Source organism: Paramisgurnus dabryanus, chromosome 13, assembly GCF_030506205.2.
Source record: "Paramisgurnus dabryanus chromosome 13, PD_genome_1.1, whole genome shotgun sequence".
Lineage (NCBI taxonomy): Eukaryota > Metazoa > Chordata > Actinopteri > Cypriniformes > Cobitidae > Paramisgurnus > Paramisgurnus dabryanus.
Genome location: NC_133349.1, coordinates 19,715,211 through 19,737,548, shown reverse-complemented (window position 1 = coordinate 19,737,548; position 22,338 = coordinate 19,715,211). Strand labels below are relative to the sequence as shown.

General features: G+C 46.2%; 1 protein-coding gene across 1 annotated transcript in view; it reads right to left on the bottom strand.

The window, feature by feature from the left end:
• Nucleotides 1-22,338, bottom strand: part of LOC135743154 (uncharacterized) — a 77,315-nt gene that overhangs the window by 7,628 nt on the left and 47,349 nt on the right. The window contains exons 6-8 of the mRNA XM_065260723.2: nucleotides 3,774-3,857; nucleotides 3,527-3,552; nucleotides 2,885-2,941 (exon numbers count right to left, since the gene is read on the bottom strand). Of these exons, the coding sequence (XP_065116795.1) occupies nucleotides 2,885-2,941; nucleotides 3,527-3,552; nucleotides 3,774-3,857 (167 nt within the window). The remainder of the gene's footprint in view (nucleotides 1-2,884; nucleotides 2,942-3,526; nucleotides 3,553-3,773; nucleotides 3,858-22,338) is intronic.

Here is a 22,338-nt window from a genome sequence, read left to right as displayed (position 1 = left end):
GGGCTTAAAACAATCCCAAATGAGGCATAGGCCTAAGGGTCTTATCTAGCGATACAATTGTCATTTTTGGAAAGAAAATAAGAAAACTGCACTTTAAAACCACAACTTCTCGTCTTGCACCTCATGTATTTGCGTAAGCATGTTGATGTACTGACACTGATTGTGACACCCATTTTGAAATGTCACGATAACTCTTTTGATGCCAACACAACACTGCTCCCCAAAACATAGCCAAATATGATTTGGTGAGTAAATATAAATAATAGAATTCTTGTTTTCTCATTTTGTTTATCTTAATATTTTAGTGGGGAGTAACATTTGAACACAGGTAAAATATTTTTAATTTATTTAAACTATATTTGAAAACCAGAAAGCTCCACTCTCTGACTAATCTTTCAGTATTGCAATTCTCTTGTCTACCGGTAGGTGCCCCCCAAGCAAGTTCTGATGTAAGGCGTGTAGGCTACTCTTTAAAAAATTTGTATTAATATGTGTGTGTGTGTGTGTGCGGCCGGGTATTTATCACGTTGGGGGGACCAATTGTCCCCACAAAGATAGGAATACCAGTATTTTTGTGACCTTGTGGGGACATTTTGATGTCCCCATGAGGAAACAAGCTAATAAATCAAACAGAATGATGTTTCTTGAAAATCTAAGGTATCAGACAGTTTCCTGTGATGGTTGGGGTTAGGGAATGGGGTAGGTAAGGGGAATAGAATATACAGTTTGTACAGAATAAAATGCATTACGTCTATGGAATGTCCCCAAAAAACATGTAAACCAGAACGTGCGTGTGTGTGTGTGTGTGTGTGTGTGTGTGTGTGTGTGTGTGTGTGTGTGTGTGTGTGTGTGTGTGTGTGTGTGTGTGTGTGTGTGTGTGTGTGTGTGTGTGTGTGTATACAATGATATGTGTGTTGAGTTGCATTAAAGAGGAAAATAATAAATAAGATAGGAATGTAATAAATAAGATGCTATGTTTACACTGTTTATCTAAAATAAAAAATACAGACTATCACATCTGGGAACTTGACTGTCAATTTCGTCACTGCCCCTTTTTAGGGGAAAACAAACTAGACTTCCCATAGACTGCCATACCAAAATAGCGGCACACAGCAACGTTCGTTCAGCCAGCAGCCATGAATAACTTAAGGAATCACTTAGATTAAACATGTCAAGTAATTATAAATCCACCCTGCCTGCCATAGAGCTTAAAAAGATTCATCAACAAACTTAATTTGGTCAATTTAAAATTATTTCCCTTCATTCTTCTTGCGTCAAATTGATGTCTATTTTTGTGGAAGTCTATGAGAAGTCTAGTTTGTTTTCCTCTAAAAGCGGACATAAACCTATTCAGAGACATTTTATGACGTTGCGCTGGTTGTGCGTATACTGTTATTAGTTGTATTTGACCACAAAGGGTGGAGATTCACACGTACCCCAGCAGTGCAGGAGTGCACATTACCACTTCTTTTTTTTCTGTGAATAAATGTATAAAAATACATTTCAAGTGTTTTTTAGTTATTGTATTGTGAATGTAAATCTTTGTTAAAATAAATAAAATAATAAGGTACGTCACAATTTGTTTATCAGAAAAATAATCAAGAAAATGTAACCCTAACCCTTATAAATAGGTTTTGTTATTTTTTGTCATCATAAAAAATTTACAATGTTGTAGACATTAAAATGTTTCATATGTTACAAGAAGTGCATTATCACAAACAGTATATGTGTAATAATGATTGCAGTGTTCTACTTTATGCACTTTAAGTTAAATATTCTCATTCTCCTCACCACCACTGCGTGCAGGTTATGTCATGTGTGAATTAACAAAACTAATAAATATTAAAATAATTTAATTTTAAGTATAATCTAAATAAATTAGAAATATTTTAGCCACATGTTACATGTTAAAATAATAATAAAATAAGATAAACAAAATGAGAAAACAACAATTATATTATTTCTACTAAATACCACTAAATAAAACAAAAAGTGTCAGCTGCCTCAGAAAGTTACTAGCAGCTCAGGCGATCAGAGGTGCCACAATAGCGGCAACAAAATGTGTCAGCTGAGACTTACTAGTGTCAACACAAAAAGTGTCAGCTGCCTTATAAAGTCACTGGCAGCTGAGGCTGTGAACGGAAGTGCCACCACTAGCTGCCACTGCCATGAATTGAGCTTGCTGTCTCTCTACAACAGTGCATGCGCAAAGAAATTTAAAGTAAGGACACTTAATATACAACATGCACAATGGCAGTAGACAGCGTTAGTGGATTCACTTCTTTTTTACATCTATCCTGAATTTTCGAATGTCCTGTAAATCAGTGGTTCTCAAACTTTTTTGCGGGCGGCCCCCCTTGTGTACGGCGCATTCCTTTGCGGCCCCCCCAAAGTAGTGCTGTTGGTTAGTAGCCTAATTTTTATAGATTTATTTGCACAGAATTCATGATAAATTAATTTATTTTATAAAATGTCATAAACTGGGGCCCCCCGGCACCATCTCGCGGCTCCCAGTTTGAGAACCACTGCTGTAAGTGATGCAAATCATTGCTGTCATGGTGGCCTGGTAGTGTAATCATTTGACTAAGAAATCATTTATACCACATATGTGTCGAATGCGGCCGTCTGCGCATATCTGCAGTTGAATACTTTGAAACATCTCCAAACGTGTGCACGTGTGACACGGATGCAGAAAAAATATACCTAGCACTTTAGGATGACAATAATCTGGTACAGCGTCTATTTGGTTATGGCAATTTCACCTACAAGTTATATGTATTATACAAATTAAGAAATTTATTATACGGACATGACGCAGGAAAATGACCATAGTAAATGTAAATCTTTATGTTTACTGGAGATAAAAAACACATTGTTCACTCACGATAGTGGAAATGTTGATTGTTTCATTGTTTCTATTATTGTCATCTTTATCTGCAACCTATAGACAAGAGAAAGTACAAATACACAATGTATCAGTTAATTTCTTCCAACACAACATGCACTGTAAAAAATTATTGACTGCCTTTTTTGTTCAATCAACTCAGATTTACAAGTAATTTCAATTTACTGTTACTTATTTTGACAAAAGATGATTTGCTACTTATAAAATGAAGTTTAATTATTTTAACTATATATAGTTATAACAACTCATCTCTAGTCAAAATAAATAATAGTATGTTAAAATGACTTGTAAATTAATTGATAAAATGTTGACTAAACAAATAAATTTAAGGCAAAACATATTTTTTTTACAGTGTATAACAATGGACAATGGTGATAGCTCATATAACCAACCTGATCTCATAAGAATTTGTATGTATTTTACGAGGCTGAAGTGATCCTACAAATATGTATTACAAAAAACAAGATACCCCACCCCTATACCCTGTCCATAAACCCTCAAATTTACACTCAAATTTGTGTCCAGATTTGGTCGTGCCAATTCATACAAATTATCTACTTTGTATAATACGTATATGAATTGCCATGAAATTGTGTTGAATCAACCCAGTATTATACTCACCACAGAGTTTTCAGCTTGTCTTCTACCTGAAAAATGAATGTCCCTGATATTATAGGAATATTTTTTTGTAAAACTTATAATATTTATATGTAAACTTGTCATATGTACAGATTTACTAAATATTTCAGATCAATAAAATCTTACATATTGTAGTTCAAAGAATTTGACAATATTCTACTATTGTGATGATGACACAACCTAAACTTATGTACTGATTTGTATTTGTGGGATGTGTAAGGTAACTCACCTGCTCTTTTTTTCCAAATCACCCCAAGAAGGACAACAGCAATGAGAAAAACTACCAAAGCAATTACTGGAACAATCACAGTCACTAAGACACACACACAAAAAAACTTGAAAATTACTTAATTTATTTTACATTTGGCAGACAATTTAATTTAAAGTGACTTACAGAGCATTCAAAGTTAACATTTACAGTTTGTACAGTTTGGGAATCAAGCCCACAATTTGGATGTAATTGTATTATTAAACACCAAACCATAATCTGATCCCTCCTCTATGTCTTGCTGCTTGTGTCTAGTCTGTTTCCTTCTTTTGAGGATTTTCCATACTTCTTAATAATACTTCTATTTATCTTTCTATATTTTCTATCTGTTTCTTTGATAGTGGAATTATTTTTCAATTGACAAAACAACCAAATCATTGAGTCTTTGGCCCAATGTTTGCCCCAATTAGACTGTTCACAATTGGACCTGCATTGAAGAACCAAGCTCAAGATTACACTTTTGTAAACACTTGTCATGTCAGGGGTAGTACCCTCTTTTCTTCTTTTTTGCCACCAGGATTGCTACCAGGATCTTTACAAAGTCGGACATTGTAAAGTGTTGCAATGTGGTTTAGAGATTCCACACTAAGAAATTCATCACGTGCTGGATTGCAAACTTGAATGCCCTTCACGAGCAGTATCACATGGTGCCCTTGCAGAATATGCCATCTTTTTTAAAAGAGCACTCAAATATATACAAGAATACAAATAATAATATGAACTATAATGCATGCGTACAGTATATAAACCGTTTATTATGACTCAACAAAAATATATGTTATGTTATTCATAATTCAAAATATTGGCAGTTCTCTTTTGAAATGTTAAACTGGAAGATGTCAAATAAAGTTAAGCATCAAGATAACATTATTTCTATTTCTAATAAAACCACATAATTCTGATGCTGCTGTCTTGAAATTTTTATGTACTTGCGGTAAGGGAATGAGGTTTACTCACTGCACAGCTTTCACACACTAGCTGGCCTACGTTACATTCAACCAAAGCCTGGAGTATAGATGGTTTCATCGGACGCACATGTGTTGTCGCGGTTATGTGTCTAGATGGAACTTAACTCCGGTCTCTGTTTGTTTAATGGTCTGGCTAGTGGCTAAGCTGAACTCTGAAACAAATACCTTTAAAAAATAACAAATGTTTTGGTTTCTAAAGACGAGAGAAGACAGCGATCATGGATCACTGCTATGTGAAGTTTGGAAGCCGATCTGGAGTTAATACAGTAACATTAGCTCAGTGTAGTTGTTGATACGCTTTAGCTGTGATTTGAACTTGGGTAATCCACTTCTTATTTGTTGTTATTAATTATTTGTGTACGTTTATTGTATCTTCGAAAATCAGAATACAATCCATTGTGTACACTGCGGTCACAGAATTCTGGTCACTTAATTATTCCTAGAAAAGTGTTCAAAGGTGGTAGATCTTTCTCCTTCTTAGCCCCTAAGCTCTGGGATGATTTACCCAAAAAAGTTTAAGAATCAAACACAGTCAATAAATTTAAGTCTAAACTAAAGACATATCTCTTTAACAAAGCATTCACATAATCTTGTAAATATATTTATGTCGCAATAGTCAGCTTGTCCAGAACAAAGCATTTACATAATTCGTCTGGTAAATATACTTAGCCTGTCTGGCAGGGGTGGATGCATGATCCTTTTTGGCTATGCGATTCAGCTCGCCCGGCTCCCCCCAAATCACGACAGTGCAAGCACCCAACATGCACGTACTTATGCGGAGAGTGTTGTCCTACTGGCAAAGGACTCGATCGAGCCGGTCCCCTCGGCCGAGATGAGGGCAGGGTTTTTTAATGCAGAAAACTAATACATAACTAAAAATGACATTATTTAAAGTAAAATTGTAGCTAATGGTCAAGAAAGTCTGGAGCTAGTATTCTGACTAAGTTTTGATTTTGAAATGCATAAACTTGAATTATAGACAAGTGTAATTTAATAAAACTGAAATAATTTTTTGTTGTATTTGTAAAGATATGTATTTCAAAAGAGTGAATTTTTGGTCCTGAATTTTTTCTATAAATATACAGTTTTGAAAAATACAGCTTTAGGTTAACGATAAAAGTGAAAATTCAAAACACCAGATTTAATTTTCTAAAATTCAAAGCGCAGAAATTCAGATCGTTCAGAAAGTGGTCATACACTCTAAAAAAACAAACGATGCTATATAGCACCAAAACTGTTGATTTGAATCGTAACCATAGAAGAACCGTTTTTAGTGCCATATAGCACCGGTGAAGCACCTGTGTAGAACCATATAGGGGCCATATAGCACCACATTTGGTTCTACATAGCACTATATGGTTCTACACAGGTGCTTCACTGGTGCTATATGGCACTAAAAACGGTTCTTCTATGATTACGAGCAAAGAACCACTTTTGGTGCTATATAGCACCGTTTGTTTTTAGAGTGTAGGTCAAGCTTCAGGATTGCACAGAGAAGAGTAGTAAATCTCCGAAAAGTCCAACAGAACGGTACATGCAGACAAATTAAAAAGAAGCAATGGGAGTCAAGATGGTGCCAGTGTACCTGTCGGCATGCCGTCTTCTCCAAACCTTTCAACTGATCCAAAAATGGCTCCTTATTTCTGCCTTTTTATGGCAATATTTAAGTTTACCTGCTATGAGTGGCATAACTTATAATCGGGAGTTTTTACTTGATATCGGAAACTCCTTGGATTCATTCAATTTACACGAACGTTTGCCCTACTCTTCACCACTCTTCCTCGTTCCCTTTTCGATCTGGACCATGGCTTCGTCATCAGCCCTGCGGTATATATACATTAAGAAACATCGCAGAAAGAGGAGTACTCGTGGAGGTGTCCTAGTGAGGATAAGGAGAGACTTTCATACTGTTCATCATAAACAGCCGTCACTCTGCAACCACTACAAACTTTTAGGCTCTCAAACGACTCGACGCGTGATGGATCTAAGACATTGTTATAATCAGCTTTCTCTCCCAGCCTCAACGGGATTATTTACTACTCTGCAATCCACGCGATTATGCATCAGAGCCAGAGGTGCAAATTTCGCTAATATAACATTTACATTTACATTTTGTCATTTAGCAGACGCTTTTGTCCAAAGCGACTTACAAGTTAGGTAAACCATAGAAGCAATTATGGCAACATAAGAACAGCAATACATAAGTGCACTGGAAATAGTCTCATCAAGTCCAACACAATATACATTTTTTTTTTTTTTTGATAAAGAGGAAGGTAAATAGAGAAAGAGATAAAGAGAAGGGTAAATAAAGAAAGATAGTAAATCTGTAATTAAGAAGTTAGGTAATGGTGGAAGAGATGGGTTTTTAGCAGAGTCTTAAAGACAGCTACAGTGTCAGCTGATCGTGTCACGACTGGCAGATCATTCCAAAGTTGTGGGACAGTTCCTGAGAAGGTACGCGTTAGTGTTTTCTTCCCTTTTTGAGATGGTACAGTACCACAAGCCGCCGCTTGGTGGCAGAGCGCAGTGATCGAGAGGGTACATAAGGCTCTTTAAGTAAGCGAAGGTAAGGGGGTGCTGACCCAGTGGTGGTTTTAAAGGGCAGGAGCAGAGCCTTAAATTTGATGCGGGCTGCTATAGGAAGCCAGTGTAACTTGACAAAGAGAGGAGTGACGTGCGCCCTCTTTGGCTCATTGAAGACCACTCTTGCCGCTGCGTTCTGAATCATCTGTAGGGGTTTGGTCGGGCAGGCTGGAAGTCCTGCCAGTAGCGCATTGCAGTAGTCCAGCCTGGACAGGACAAGAGCTTGGACCAGGACCTGCGTAGCATGCTCATCTAGGAAAGGTCTAATTTTCCTAATATTGTAGAGGATGAATCTACAAAAGCGAGCGGTGCTGGCAACATGCTCCGTGAAGCTAAGCTGATTATCAATGACCACTCCCAGGTTTTTGGCCATCTTGGAAGGCGTGATGGACGAGGAACCTAGCTGAATGGAAAAGTTGTGCTGAATCTTTGGTTCAGATGATATGACAAGCAGTTCTGTCTTCGCAAGGTTAAGCTGGAGATGGTGATCCTTCATCCAGAGTGAGACGTCCCTCAGGCATGCCGAGATGCGGGCAGAAACCGTAGGATCATCAGGGTGGAACAACAAATGGAGTTGAGTGTCGTCTGCATAGCAGTGGTAGGAAAAGCCATGTTTCCGAATGACAGAGCCCAGGGATGTAATGTATATCGAAAAGAGCAGCCGTGCCAAGCACAGAGCCTTGAGGGACCCCGGTATTAAGACGTTGGGGGTTCGGAGACGTCACCTCTCCAGGATACCCGAAATGACCTATCTGAGAGGTACGACTTGAACCATAGAAGCGCTGTGTCAGTGACACCCATAGAAATGAGAGTTTAAAGGAGGATGCGGTGATTGACCGTGTCAAAAGCTGCAGATAGATCCAGTAAGATCAGCACAGGTGATTTGGAGGCTGCCCTTGCCTGCCTTAGGGCCTCAATGACTGAGAGCAGCGCAGTCTCAGTGGAGTGACCACTTTTGAATCCAGACTGATTGCTATCCAGGAGGTTATTTTGTGTGAAGAAAGTGGAGAGCTGGTTGACCACAATGCGTTCAAGAGTCTTGGAAATGAAGGGAAGAAGAGAAACGGGTCTGTAGTTCTCTAGCATAGCAGGATTGAAAGTGGGTTTCTTCAGCAGCGGGGTTATCCAAGCCTCTTTGAATGCTCCGGGGAAGGTGCCAGTGGAAAGGGATGAATTGATAATGTGAGTGAGAGCAGGGATAACAGACGGAGAGATGGCCTGGAGGAGATGGGTGGGTATGGGATCTTGCGGGCAGGTAGTCGGATGATTAGAAGCCAAGACCTTGGAAACATCTGCTTCGGATAGGAGAGAGAAGGAGGGAAGGGAGCATGTCTCAGGGATTTGAGAATGCGCAAGAAGCGGCGGCTCAGAGAACTGACTGCTAATAGTTTTCGTTTTCTTCACAAAGAAGGAAGCAAAATCATCAGCCGTTAGGTCGGATGAAGGTGGAGGGGCAGGGGGACAAAGAAGTGTAGAGAAGGTCTTGAAGAGAGTGTGAGAGTCAGGTGAGTTGTTAATCTTTGAATGGTAGTATAGGGTCTTTGCAGAGGAGACATCCTTGGAGAAGGAGGCAAGAAGAGACTGATAGAGGCAGAGATCAGAAGGATCATTCGATCTGCGCCACTTCCTCTCTGCAGCCCTGAGTGTGGAGCGATGCTCACGGAGAACCTCAGTTAGCCAAGGAGCAGGAGGTGTGACCCGGGCCGGTCCAGATGTCAGAGGGCATAATGTGTCTAAGCAGGATGTAAGAGTGGAACAAAGTGTGTCAGTGGCATTGTCAGTATCTAACAGAGAGAGTTGGCTGGGAGCGGGGAGCGTGGAAGCAATTGCAGAGGATAAGCGGGAGGGAGAGAGCGTGCGCAGGTTGCGCCTGTGCGTGACCAATGGGGGATCGTATGTAGCGACACGGGGAGTCAGGTCGAGGTCGAGAGTAACGAGGAAGTGATCAGATGTGTGAAGTGGGGTGACCTGGGTGTGGTAGGTGGAACAACAGCGTGTGTAGATAAGATCTAAAAGATTACCAGACCTGTGTGTTGGTGAAGTAGGGACTCGCTTGAGGTCAAACGATGCAGTCAGGGTGTTGAAGTCAGCTGCCTGAGGTTTCTCCAGGTGGATATTGAAGTCACCAAGTACTACTAAAGGAGTACCATCCTCAGGGAATGAAGACAGAAGTACATCTAACTCCTCCAAGAAGTGTCCAAGTTGACCTGGGGGGCGATAGATAACTAAAAAATGGATTTTAGTAGGGTGGATGATAGTAACAGCATGCGATTCGAAAGAGTTGCTGTCACATGAGGGGTGAAATATACCGACAAACCAGTACGACGGTCGACAACTATTAAAATTGCTTTGATAAACGCCAGATCAGTATCGAATAAGTCTTTTATACTCAACAACTTTTTTATCTCTCACCATTTGGATTTTTTACTTAAGCTTGGCTTGGATCTAATGAGTTTTCTATTTTGGCAAACTTTGTCCACCTGACTGCTCTTATTTTAGTACCCCTAGATGCGACGAAAGACGCGGAGGAGGAGTCACTGTGGTTTTTAAAAAAACATTTTCAACTCAGGACCTTCTCACCTAGGCACTGTTTCTCATTGGAACTACAATGTGTTGAAATTACGTCGACTACATCTCCGGTTCTGTGTGCCCTGGTCTATAAACCTCCCAGACTGGATAAAGACTTTATTGTGGATTTTGCAGACTTTTTGTCTCATGTTAAGTCTGTACATGATCTTCTTCTCATTCTCTGTGATTTTAATATCCATTTGACTACCCAGGTAAGGCCTTGGTCACGGAGTTTAGCCGGGTTTGTGATTCCTTTGGCCTTATTCAACATGTTGAGGAGGCTACTCACGTCCATGGTCACACCCTTGACCTAATTTTGTCTTCTGGTCTCTCAGTTGGAGATATTAATATTGAAAACAATGTATTTGTCACAGGAGTGACGATCTTTTAGGCGGAACCAAAAATTGGGAAAGTTTGGTTCCGCCCGGATGTTTCCGCCCAGACCGGTAAGAGAAAACACCGGACATCCGGTAGCGCCGCGAACGCTGTAATCAGCCGAATTACATACAGCTGAGTGTCATTAAGAGGAGCGCCGGGTGATTGGACGATGGCAACACTCAGGAGAGTATTTGAGAGCAGTTTAAACCACAGTTGGGGTGCTTATTATTCCTGTTGGTGGTGTGTATCGTGTGCTGAGTTGGGCTCACCGGGTACGCTGTTTTGGATTGTTGTAACTGCTCTCTCTCTCGGTTGGATTATAGCCTTACATTGATGAAGATACCGAAGACCTTATAGGTAGAGGAATTAAACGAATACTGACCTTGGATGAAAGAAACGAAGGAAGGAAAGACGCATCATTGTGAGTATACGATTGTGGAAAAGTGGTGTTGGTGGTTGAAAACCACTTTGTCTATGCATCTAGAGTCCTAGCAGTGTGAGATAAATCTTGGAGAGCGTGGGACGAAGAAAGTACAGCAGCTGTGAGTAACGGAGTCTTTTTATGGATGTGTTGTACATATATTTGACCTGTATACCTCTTTGAGTGTTTTGGAAGAGAGCGGGTGGCCCTACCCCTGAACCAGCGCGGTGGGTGAGCCAAAGGGTCTTTGTGCTGAAACAGCTCCAGTGACGAAAACAAACCCTAGGCCAAGTTACCATCTCCATATTCTTCGTCCAGAGTGAGGTGAAGGAAGACGGGCGTCTATTGTGTGCACTGAGCGTGGTGGGTGAGTCTTGGATGTAGAAATTTTCACTTGGAGTGGTGCTGTGTAATGCTGTGTATTGCAGTGAGATTGCTGTGTCTTGTCTGACGTACCCCCGCCTCCAGTCACTCGTTCTTGAGACGACGAAGAGGAAGAACGGTTTAGAGTAAGACCTGTATATAAATATGCTGTGAGTGTGTTCCAGTCTTAAAATCACGGAGTGGCGTCTCGAAGTATTTTCCCAGCCAAAACGCTCGGCGGATTGGAGTTTAGGAGTGGCGGTGAAGAACTGTGCTATTGACGGTGTGTGAGTATTGCCTCTATACTGCTACCTTACCTGTGCCCTTTTATCATCACAGAGTTGGAGGCGAAGGAGATCCGCCGCCCCGAGGTCTCGACGAAAGGGCGCCCCGGTCCAGTTTTCGATTGACCAACGGGTCTCGAGGAAAGGGCAGCGCTCGACCCGGTGTGCCGGCGTGACGTCCTCGCCCCTCTGTAGACCAACGAGCTCGCCGAGAGGGTTTTGGCCCCCGGCGTCACATAGGAAAACACTGTCTAGCTGACGCGCCGCGCAGCCAGTTACCGTAAGTCCGCCACCCTGTTAAAATAACATATGACCTGTTAAAACTGCCAAATCAACAGGGAAGAGGAGTGTGATGTGAGAGCTGTGCAGAGAGCCATACCTCCCTCGAAGCGGTAGCCAGCAGTTATCTGCGGAGAGAGAGAGAGAGCCAGCGTGAGCACTGAGATACTGAACTGTGCAGAGAGCCATACCTACCCAAAGCTGTAGTCAGCGCAGAGGTGAGAGAACCATTGGAAAATCGATTCATTGTGCCTTGTGTCCCAGCAGTCATCTGTGGAGAGAGAGAGAGAAAGAGCCAGCGTGAGCACTGAGATACTGAACTGTGCAGAGAGCCATACCTACCCAAAGCTGTAGTCAGCGCAGAGGTGAGAGAACCATTGGAAAATCGATTCATTGTGCCTTGTGTCCCAGCAGTCATCTGTGGAAAGAGAGAGAGAAAGAGCCAGCGTGAGCACCGAGATACTGAACTGTGCAGAGAGCCATACCTACCCAAAGCTGTAGTCAGCGCAGAGGTGAGAGAACCATTGGAAAATCGATTCATTGTGCCTTGTGTCCCAGCAGTCATCTGAGGAAAGAGAGAGAGCAAGAGCCAGCGTGAGCACTGAGATACTGAACTGTGACGAGAGCCATACCTACCCCAAAGCTGTAGTCAGCGCAGAGGTGAGAGAGCCATTGGAGACCGATGCATTGTGCCTTTATGTCCCAGCAGTCATCTGTGGAGAGAGAGAGAAAGAGCCAGCGTGAACGCTGAGATATCGGACTGTGAGAAGAGAGCCATACCTACCCTAAGCTGTAGTCAGCGCAGAGTCCTCTGTGGAGAGAGAGAGAGACAGAGTCAGCGTGACCGCAGAGATATCAAGCCGTTCAGGAAAGCCCAACGTACCAGAAGCTGTAGTCAGCGACGAGGTGAGAGAAACTATTGGAAACCGATTCACAGTGCCTTTGTGTCCCCAGTAGTTATCTGTGGAGGAGTAGAGAGAACCCGTGCGCGTGTTAAAGGAACAGTAAGGAAGGAAACCTATACTTACCAAGGGCCGCAGTCGGTGAAGAGGTGAGAGAATCCTCGGAGATCGATCCACCGTGTCCTCGTGTCCCGGCGGTAGCCTGTGGAGAAAGAGAGAACAGGGAAGGAGAGTGAGTCAACAAGCAAGGAGCTGTGTGAGATAGGCGGTGGACCGCCTCGAGCTAGCTACAGGTACACGGATGAGAGAAAGTTTATACCAACACTGATTTGATTTATTCTGCCTCCAGGAAGGAGGAGGAGCGCGCCACGGGCAGAGGGAACCAGAGGCGGGAGCCCGTTCCCCGACGCAACTTTCACCCCCCTGTCACTCACTTGCTCGTGGCCCCTTGGAGGACAGATCCAGACATTAGTTTTAATTTCCCTTTCCCCAATCCCCAGAATCTTTTAAATATTTAAACAAATAAAGAATATTTTTTTATACTTACCTGTTCCTCGTTGTTGTTTGGTCATTGGGTTGGTTTTGGGGACCTCCTCGAGGTGGGAATTTAGAAGGGGCGTGGCTTAACCACTAGCAGCCAGCCCCTGGCTTGTGACAGATTTTGGCGTAGTCGGCAGGGCCCCACCTCGAGTTGAGTAACCAGACTAGCCCAATGACCGACAACGCGGGGCCCGCAGCCCAACCCCGTGCGGTGCCTGTCTTTATGGGTAGCCCTTGGGTCCAAAAGTATGGAGGGATAGAGTCGGGAATACGACTAACGGAATGGAAGGCCCAGTTGGAGTATTTAGCCGACCTGCAAAGCCTTAGTGTAGCCCAGCGGCTCCAGTTCGTGTTAAACTCCTTAGAGGGAGAAGCGCGGCGAGAAGTACAGGCCGCCCCTGAAGCTGTCCGAGCCAGTGCCCAAACTATATTTCAGTTCCTTACCGAGCAATATGGTGACCACACCCCCGTAGCTGTCCTCCGTTCCCAATTCTTCAACAGTAAACAAGGCCCCCGACAACCCATTAGAGCTTTTGCCCTGAGACTGGGAGAACAGTTCACCCGGCTACAGGCCCGCCGCGACCATGGATTGGGAGATGGCGAGACTTTGCTGCGCGACCAATTCCTCCTGGGGATGAAAGAGGGCCCCGTGAGACAGAGTTTGAGGGTCCAGTTTCGCAGAGACCCCGACCTCACATTTGAAGATCTAAGGAAGGAGGCGTTAGCCTTAGAGGGCGACGAGGTCGAGGTGAGTGAGACCCCAGTATGTGCAGCGGTAAACGAGAGTGTGCCACCACCACCAGAACGCACGGATTGGAAGCAGGCTCTAAAAGTCGAACTGTTGAAGGATGTCCGGGAGCAGATGTCAGAATTATCCAAAACTCTTCTGGGAGAGCTGCGCCAAGGTAGGGCGCGGGAGGAGCCAAGGCCGGCACCCCGAGGGCGAGTATACTCGGAGAGGAGCCGAGAGCCGCCGGGACGCCCAAACAGTTATAATCGACCCCGTTTCGAATGGGATGACCAGGGACGACCAATTTGCAATCGTTGTGGTGAGCCTGGACATTACAGTCGTCAGTGTGGGCCTCGCAGGGCATCTGAAGGGGGTTTTTAGGACGACCGGCCACAGTGGGTCGTGTGGCCGGGACCCCTCGAGAAGACCCGGGAAGGAGGGACAGCTCTAGGCAGCAGATGATCGGGCATAGCCCGGTGGCAGAAGTAAAAGTGTGTGGCAAATGGGTTCAGTGCCTGGTAGACACGGGCTCACAGGTAACGATGTTCGCAGAAAGCCTCTCCAAGGAGATATTCGGACAGGAAGGAACACGAGGAACAGAGGCCCCCTGGCTGACGTTGAAAGGCGCTAACGGCCTAGAAATCCCCTACATTGGCTATCGCCTGGCGGATCTTGAAGTGCATGGGGTGGTCGTCCCCCAGAAAGGTGTGATCATTGTTGAAGATAGGTGTTTGGGCGCCCACCGAGCCCTATTGGGCATGAATGTCCTCTCCGAATGCTGGGAGGAGATATTCCAGGCTAGGCCTGGTCCGAGGATTTCACCCACCGAGAGACCCAAGTGGGAGCGTGTAGTGGCCGACTGCCGTCGGGTCCAAATGAACCAGGTGCGTAGAAATCGGGAGGAAGTGGGAAGAGTAATGTGTCGTTTTGCTTTGTCTATTCCCCCTAGGAGTGAGGCTATCGTATGGGCAAGAGTGCCCCTTCGAGAAACAAGCCCAGAGGAGTGGGTGTTGGTAGAGCCACATACAGACTGCCCACAAGTGGAGGTAGCACGGGGACTAGCGGCGGTCCACCGGGGGAGAATCCCGGTAAGGGTACGAAACGAGCACCCCTATGCAGTACAGCTACACCGGCATCAACGACTGGCCCGGCTGACGACGGTCACACCCCACCAGGTGAGGGAAGAGAGGGACGTCAGTTTTCGTCAGGTGTGCCCCACTGTGATCGAGGTGGCCCTGACCCAGTTGGATGCCCCGGCGAGTAGCCAGGAGGGAGGTGTGCCAAGACACCTAGCGGGTGAGTCACTGCAAGGGGACGACCTGGGACAGGTACAGACACAGAAACTGCAGGCACTCCTTCGAAAGTGGCAACATGTGTTTGCGAGGCACGATGAGGACTACGGGTGCACCAGGGTGGTGGAACACCACATCCCCACCGGGGATGCAGGGCCGAGTAGGGAGAGATATCGACCGATCCCACCTACCTTGTATGCGGAAGTACGTACACTCCTGCAGGGCATGTTGGGCCGGGGCATTGTCCGAGAGAGTAGCAGTCCCTGGGCGGCCCCCATCGTGCTCGTACAAAAGAAGACGGGAGCCTGGAGGTTCTGTGTGGACTATCGCAAGCTGAACCTGGTAACCAAGAAAGACGCCTTCCCCTTACCACGAATCGAAGACTCCCTTGCTAGCCTCACGCAGTCAGCCTGGTACTCCACCTTAGATCTGGCCAGTGGATATTGGCAGGTGCAAGTAGCCGAGGCCGACCGGGAGAAGACCGCCTTCACGACCCCGTTCGGACTATTCGAATGGGACCGGATGCCCTTCGGACTCTGCAACGCTCCGGCCACCTTCCAACGCTTGATGCAACGTTGTCTTGGAGGTCAGTTGATGGAGTCAGTATTGGTATATCTGGATGATGTGATTGTGTATTCCCCAGATTTCGATTCCCACCTCCGGCACCTAGAGGAAGTCTTCCGAGCCATGGAAAGGTACGGGCTGAAGCTGCAGCCGGACAAATGCCACCTGCTGCGGGAGAAGTGAAGTTCCTGGGCCATGTGGTCAGCGCAGCGGGGGTGGCCGTGGACCCCGAGAAAGTCTCGGCAGTGAAGGAGTGGGACGCGCCTAAGACTGTGAGGCAAGTACGATCCTTTCTGGGATTCGTGGGATATTATAGGCGATTTATTAAGGACTTCTCAAAGATTGCCAAGCCCCTTAACCAGTTGCTGGTTGGCACGGGACGAAGCCGGGGCCGTGGGTCGCCCCCTATTAACTGGGACAAAGATTGTGAGATGGCTTTTCAGAGGCTGAAGCAGGAGTTGTTACAGGCCCCCATCTTGGCGTATGCTGATTTTTCTGAACCTTTTGTCTTATATACAGACGCGAGCAACCTGGGATTGGGGGCAGTATTGGCCCAACGGCAAGAAGGAACAGAGCGGGTGATCGCTTTTGCGAGCCGGAGTCTCCATCCGGCAGAGAGGAACGACGCAAATTACAGCTCCTTCAAGCTGGAACTGCTGGCCCTGAAGTGGGCCCTGAGCGAAAAGTTCAAGGACTACCTTTGGGGAGCTAAGGTAACAGTCATCACAGATAACAACCCTCTAGTACATTTGCAGACGGCGAAGCTGGGGGCCGTGGAACAGCGATGGGTGGCTCAGCTGGCCAACTTCGATTACAAGCTGCAGTATCGGCCTGGACGAGAGCACATGAACGCGGACGTCCTCTCAAGACTGCCCGAGGGAAAGAGCCCCAGACGCCAGGGGGATCGAAGGGAGAATAGCCGTGAGGAGGGCTACATGATAGGGGCCGTGGAGGCGCCAGGAGGCCAGCAGGAGGCTGCACCAGGGAATTGGGGGTGGGACCCCCGCCGGTGGATAGAAAGGCAGGCCCAGGACCGGGACGTGTGCCAAGTGAAGACGTGGGTAGAGCAGGGCCGACGGCCCACGTCGGTGGAGAGGCTAGCCCAGACGGAGACTGGGAAGAAGTTACTGGGACAGTGGGAGAAGCTGGAGCTACAGGAGGGGGTGCTCTGTAGGAAGACCTGCGATCCGAAAGTGGGCGAGGAAGTGTGCCAGATCGTGGTGCCAGCCAACCAGGTAAACGCATTGGTCTCAGCCTATCATGACCAGTTGGGACACCAAGGACAGGAGAGGACCGTATCCCTACTGCGTAGGTTCTTCTACTGGCCGGGATTGGAGGCGTCTGTGCACAACTTAATTCAAGCTTGCCCCCGGTGCATGCTGTTTAAATCTAGACGAGAGGCCCGAGCACCGATGGTACCCATCCACGCGAAAGCCCCCCTCCACATAATGGCAATGGACTTCCTGACGCTGGGCCGCCCTCAGGACCGGTATCAAAATATTCTGGTCATCACTGACCTGTTTACCAAATACGCCTGGGCAGTCCCGACGCTCGATCAGACAGCCAACACCACCGCCACAGCTCTATGGCGAAATGTGTTCCAGACATTTGGATGTCCCGAGTTCCTGCACTCCGACCAGGGGGCAAATTTTGAATCCAAGGTAATCCGTGAGTTATGCCAGTTGTATGGATGTACCAAAACCCACACCACGTCGTACCATCCCCAGGGAAATGGAAGCTGTGAGAGATTTAATCAGACCCTATTGGGGCTACTGGGGACCTTAGATCAACGACAGCAGAGTGATTGGGTGAGTGCTTTACCAAATCTTTTGCAAGCATATAACAACAGTGTTCATAGCACGACGGGGTATGCCCCTACTTACCTGATGTTCGGCAGGCACGTACGGATGCCCACTGACCTGGTCCTGGGAGTAGCAGCAGACCGGGAAGAAGTGAGTGTGACGGAGTGGGTGGGGCGCCATCACCAGCGCTTACACTTTGCGTACGAACAAGTTTCTAGGAAGATACAGACGGCAGGAGAAAGGAACAAACGATTGTATGATCGGACTGCTCGAGATGCCCCCCTGTTACCAGGTGAGAGGGTCCTGGCAAGGGATAACCGGCGGCAAGGAAAGGGAAAGCTGAGCGACCGCTGGGAGGCCATCCCGTATGTGGTTTGCAAGCAGCAGAGACCGGGACAGCCGGTGTACACCATCCGGCCCGAGGGAAAACCTGGCCCCGAACGGGTAGTACATCGGAACATGCTTCGCCCCTGTCCGAATTACCCCGAGACTGTGATAGAGGGGCCCACAGAGCCAGTGCCGGCGGCCCCCTGGATGGAAGGATGGGCTGTGGTACCAGGTCGACCCGTGGCGGCGCTACCCCCTGCCGCCCAGATACAGCCAGAGATAGTACCCGAGCCAGCTGAACCCCCAGTGGCCCAGATACCGCCTGAGTTGGCACCTGAGCCGGTTGAACCTCCGGCGGCCCAGATGCAACCAGGGGTAGTACCCGAGCCAGTCGAATCCGATTCACCCGTGAGACGCTCCCAACGGGAGAGCCGAGGACGCCCCCCTGCCCGATACGGTGAGTGGACAACGCAGAGGCATTCCAGGGACTAGAATGCATTGGCGGGGGAGGATGTCACAGGAGTGACGATCTTTTAGGCGGAACCAAAAATTGGGAAAGTTTGGTTCCGCCCGGATGTTTCCGCCCAGACCGGTAAGAGAAAACACCGGACATCCGGTAGCGCCGCGAACGCTGTAATCAGCCGAATTACATACAGCTGAGTGTCATTAAGAGGAGCGCCGGGTGATTGGACGATGGCAACACTCAGGAGAGTATTTGAGAGCAGTTTAAACCACAGTTGGGGTGCTTATTATTCCTGTTGGTGGTGTGTATCGTGTGCTGAGTTGGGCTCACCGGGTACGCTGTTTTGGATTGTTGTAACTGCTCTCTCTCTCGGTTGGATTATAGCCTTACATTGATGAAGATACCGAAGACCTTATAGGTAGAGGAATTAAACGAATACTGACCTTGGATGAAAGAAACGAAGGAAGGAAAGACGCATCATTGTGAGTATACGATTGTGGAAAAGTGGTGTTGGTGGTTGAAAACCACTTTGTCTATGCATCTAGAGTCCTAGCAGTGTGAGATAAATCTTGGAGAGCGTGGGACGAAGAAAGTACAGCAGCTGTGAGTAACGGAGTCTTTTTATGGATGTGTTGTACATATATTTGACCTGTATACCTCTTTGAGTGTTTTGGAAGAGAGCGGGTGGCCCTACCCCTGAACCAGCGCGGTGGGTGAGCCAAAGGGTCTTTGTGCTGAAACAGCTCCAGTGACGAAAACAAACCCTAGGCCAAGTTACCATCTCCATATTCTTCGTCCAGAGTGAGGTGAAGGAAGACGGGCGTCTATTGTGTGCACTGAGCGTGGTGGGTGAGTCTTGGATGTAGAAATTTTCACTTGGAGTGGTGCTGTGTAATGCTGTGTATTGCAGTGAGATTGCTGTGTCTTGTCTGACGTACCCCCGCCTCCAGTCACTCGTTCTTGAGACGACGAAGAGGAAGAACGGTTTAGAGTAAGACCTGTATATAAATATGCTGTGAGTGTGTTCCAGTCTTAAAATCACGGAGTGGCGTCTCGAAGTATTTTCCCAGCCAAAACGCTCGGCGGATTGGAGTTTAGGAGTGGCGGTGAAGAACTGTGCTATTGACGGTGTGTGAGTATTGCCTCTATACTGCTACCTTACCTGTGCCCTTTTATCATCACAGAGTTGGAGGCGAAGGAGATCCGCCGCCCCGAGGTCTCGACGAAAGGGCGCCCCGGTCCAGTTTTCGATTGACCAACGGGTCTCGAGGAAAGGGCAGCGCTCGACCCGGTGTGCCGGCGTGACGTCCTCGCCCCTCTGTAGACCAACGAGCTCGCCGAGAGGGTTTTGGCCCCCGGCGTCACATAGGAAAACACAGTCTAGCTGACGCACCGCGCAGCCAGTTACCGTAAGTCCGCCACCCTGTTAAAATAACATATGACCTGTTAAAACTGCCAAATCAACAGGGAAGAGGAGTGTGATGTGAGAGCTGTGCAGAGAGCCATACCTCCCTCGAAGCGGTAGCCAGCAGTTATCTGCGGAGAGAGAGAGAGAGCCAGCGTGAGCACTGAGATACTGAACTGTGCAGAGAGCCATACCTACCCAAAGCTGTAGTCAGCGCAGAGGTGAGAGAACCATTGGAAAATCGATTCATTGTGCCTTGTGTCCCAGCAGTCATCTGTGGAGAGAGAGAGAGAAAGAGCCAGTGTGAGCACTGAGATACTGAACTGTGCAGAGAGCCATACCTACCCAAAGCTGTAGTCAGCGCAGAGGTGAGAGAACCATTGGAAAATCGATTCATTGTGCCTTGTGTCCCAGCAGTCATCTGTGGAAAGAGAGAGAGAAAGAGCCAGCGTGAGCACCGAGATACTGAACTGTGCAGAGAGCCATACCTACCCAAAGCTGTAGTCAGCGCAGAGGTGAGAGAACCATTGGAAAATCGATTCATTGTGCCTTGTGTCCCAGCAGTCATCTGAGGAAAGAGAGAGAGCAAGAGCCAGCGTGAGCACTGAGATACTGAACTGTGACGAGAGCCATACCTACCCCAAAGCTGTAGTCAGCGCAGAGGTGAGAGAGCCATTGGAGACCGATGCATTGTGCCTTTATGTCCCAGCAGTCATCTGTGGAGAGAGAGAGAAAGAGCCAGCGTGAACGCTGAGATATCGGACTGTGAGAAGAGAGCCATACCTACCCTAAGCTGTAGTCAGCGCAGAGTCCTCTGTGGAGAGAGAGAGAGACAGAGTCAGCGTGACCGCAGAGATATCAAGCCGTTCAGGAAAGCCCAACGTACCAGAAGCTGTAGTCAGCGACGAGGTGAGAGAAACTATTGGAAACCGATTCACAGTGCCTTTGTGTCCCCAGTAGTTATCTGTGGAGGAGTAGAGAGAACCCGTGCGCGTGTTAAAGGAACAGTAAGGAAGGAAACCTATACTTACCAAGGGCCGCAGTCGGTGAAGAGGTGAGAGAATCCTCGGAGATCGATCCACCGTGTCCTCGTGTCCCGGCGGTAGCCTGTGGAGAAAGAGAGAACAGGGAAGGAGAGTGAGTCAACAAGCAAGGAGCTGTGTGAGATAGGCGGTGGACCGCCTCGAGCTAGCTACAGGTACACGGATGAGAGAAAGTTTATACCAACACTGATTTGATTTATTCTGCCTCCAGGAAGGAGGAGGAGCATGCCACGGGCAGAGGGAACCAGAGGCGGGAGCCCGTTCCCCGACGCAACTTTCACCCCCCTGTCACTCACTTGCTCGTGGCCCCTTGGAGGACAGATCCAGACATTAGTTTTAATTTCCCTTTCCCCAATCCCCAGAATCTTTTAAATATTTAAACAAATAAAGAATATTTTTTTATACTTACCTGTTCCTCGTTGTTGTTTGGTCATTGGGTTGGTTTTGGGGACCTCCTCGAGGTGGGAATTTAGAAGGGGCGTGGCTTAACCACTAGCAGCCAGCCCCTGGCTTGTGACAGATGTATTCTCTGATCATAAACCTATCATATTCAACACTACATCATTTTATGATCTATGTACCCTTACAGAAAAGTCACATGAATTTCACATGTGCAAATTCCCATGTGAAATGTGTGTTTTTTGAACATTTTTGTGTGAATCACATGTGAAACACATGTGAATTTCATGTGGGTTTTTTGTAAGGGTAGTACAAAATCCTCAGGATATTCTATGAGATAAATGCTGAAACTATAAATCTCTTTATAGACAGTTATCAAAATAATGCCGTAAACTCTTTACTCCCAGCTTCGGACTCCTCTAGTCCGGATAAGCTACTTGAATGTTTTAATTCCTCCTGCACTTCCATTCTGGATTCTGTAGCTCCTGTGAAGTTGAGGGTTCCTAAACTTAAATCTCAGCCATGGATGAATGAGTCTGTCCGTCATCTCAGACAATATTGCCGGAACGCTGAGAGAAAGTGGAAAAAAGATCATCTCACTGTCTATTTTGACATTTTTAAATTCTGTCCGGATAAATTCCAAAAGGCAGCAAAAGCAGCAAGATACAGTTTCTTTTCTGATGTTATCACCAGTCATCGTAATTCCCCAAAAACTCTTTTTAGCACTATAAACTCAATTATTAATCTTAGTAATATACTCAAATTGAGCCATCAAATACTGTCTGTGAAGACTTTTTAAAATTCTTTCTTGACAAAATTGATGTGATCCATTCCTCTTTGAATGCATATGATCTCTGTGAATTTCTTCCTGTGCTATATAGAAGAATGTTAAAAAAATTTCAACCTGTTTCCATCTCTGAATTGATATTCATATACCGGTATGCATATAAAAACCACCTCCTCCCCTCATGATGTTATACTATCTATTATTATTACAGTGCATTGAAAATGCGCTGTACTGTTCTTACTGGGCTTTTTATTAGTGGTGCTTGCATTTATGCAAAGCATCACTATTACTATTCCTCAAAGATATTATTAGTGGTGCTTGCATTTATGCAAAGCATCACTATTACTATCTTGCATACTTATTATTATTAGTGGTGCTTGCATTTATGCAAGGCATCACTATTACTATTCCTCATACTTATTCTTATT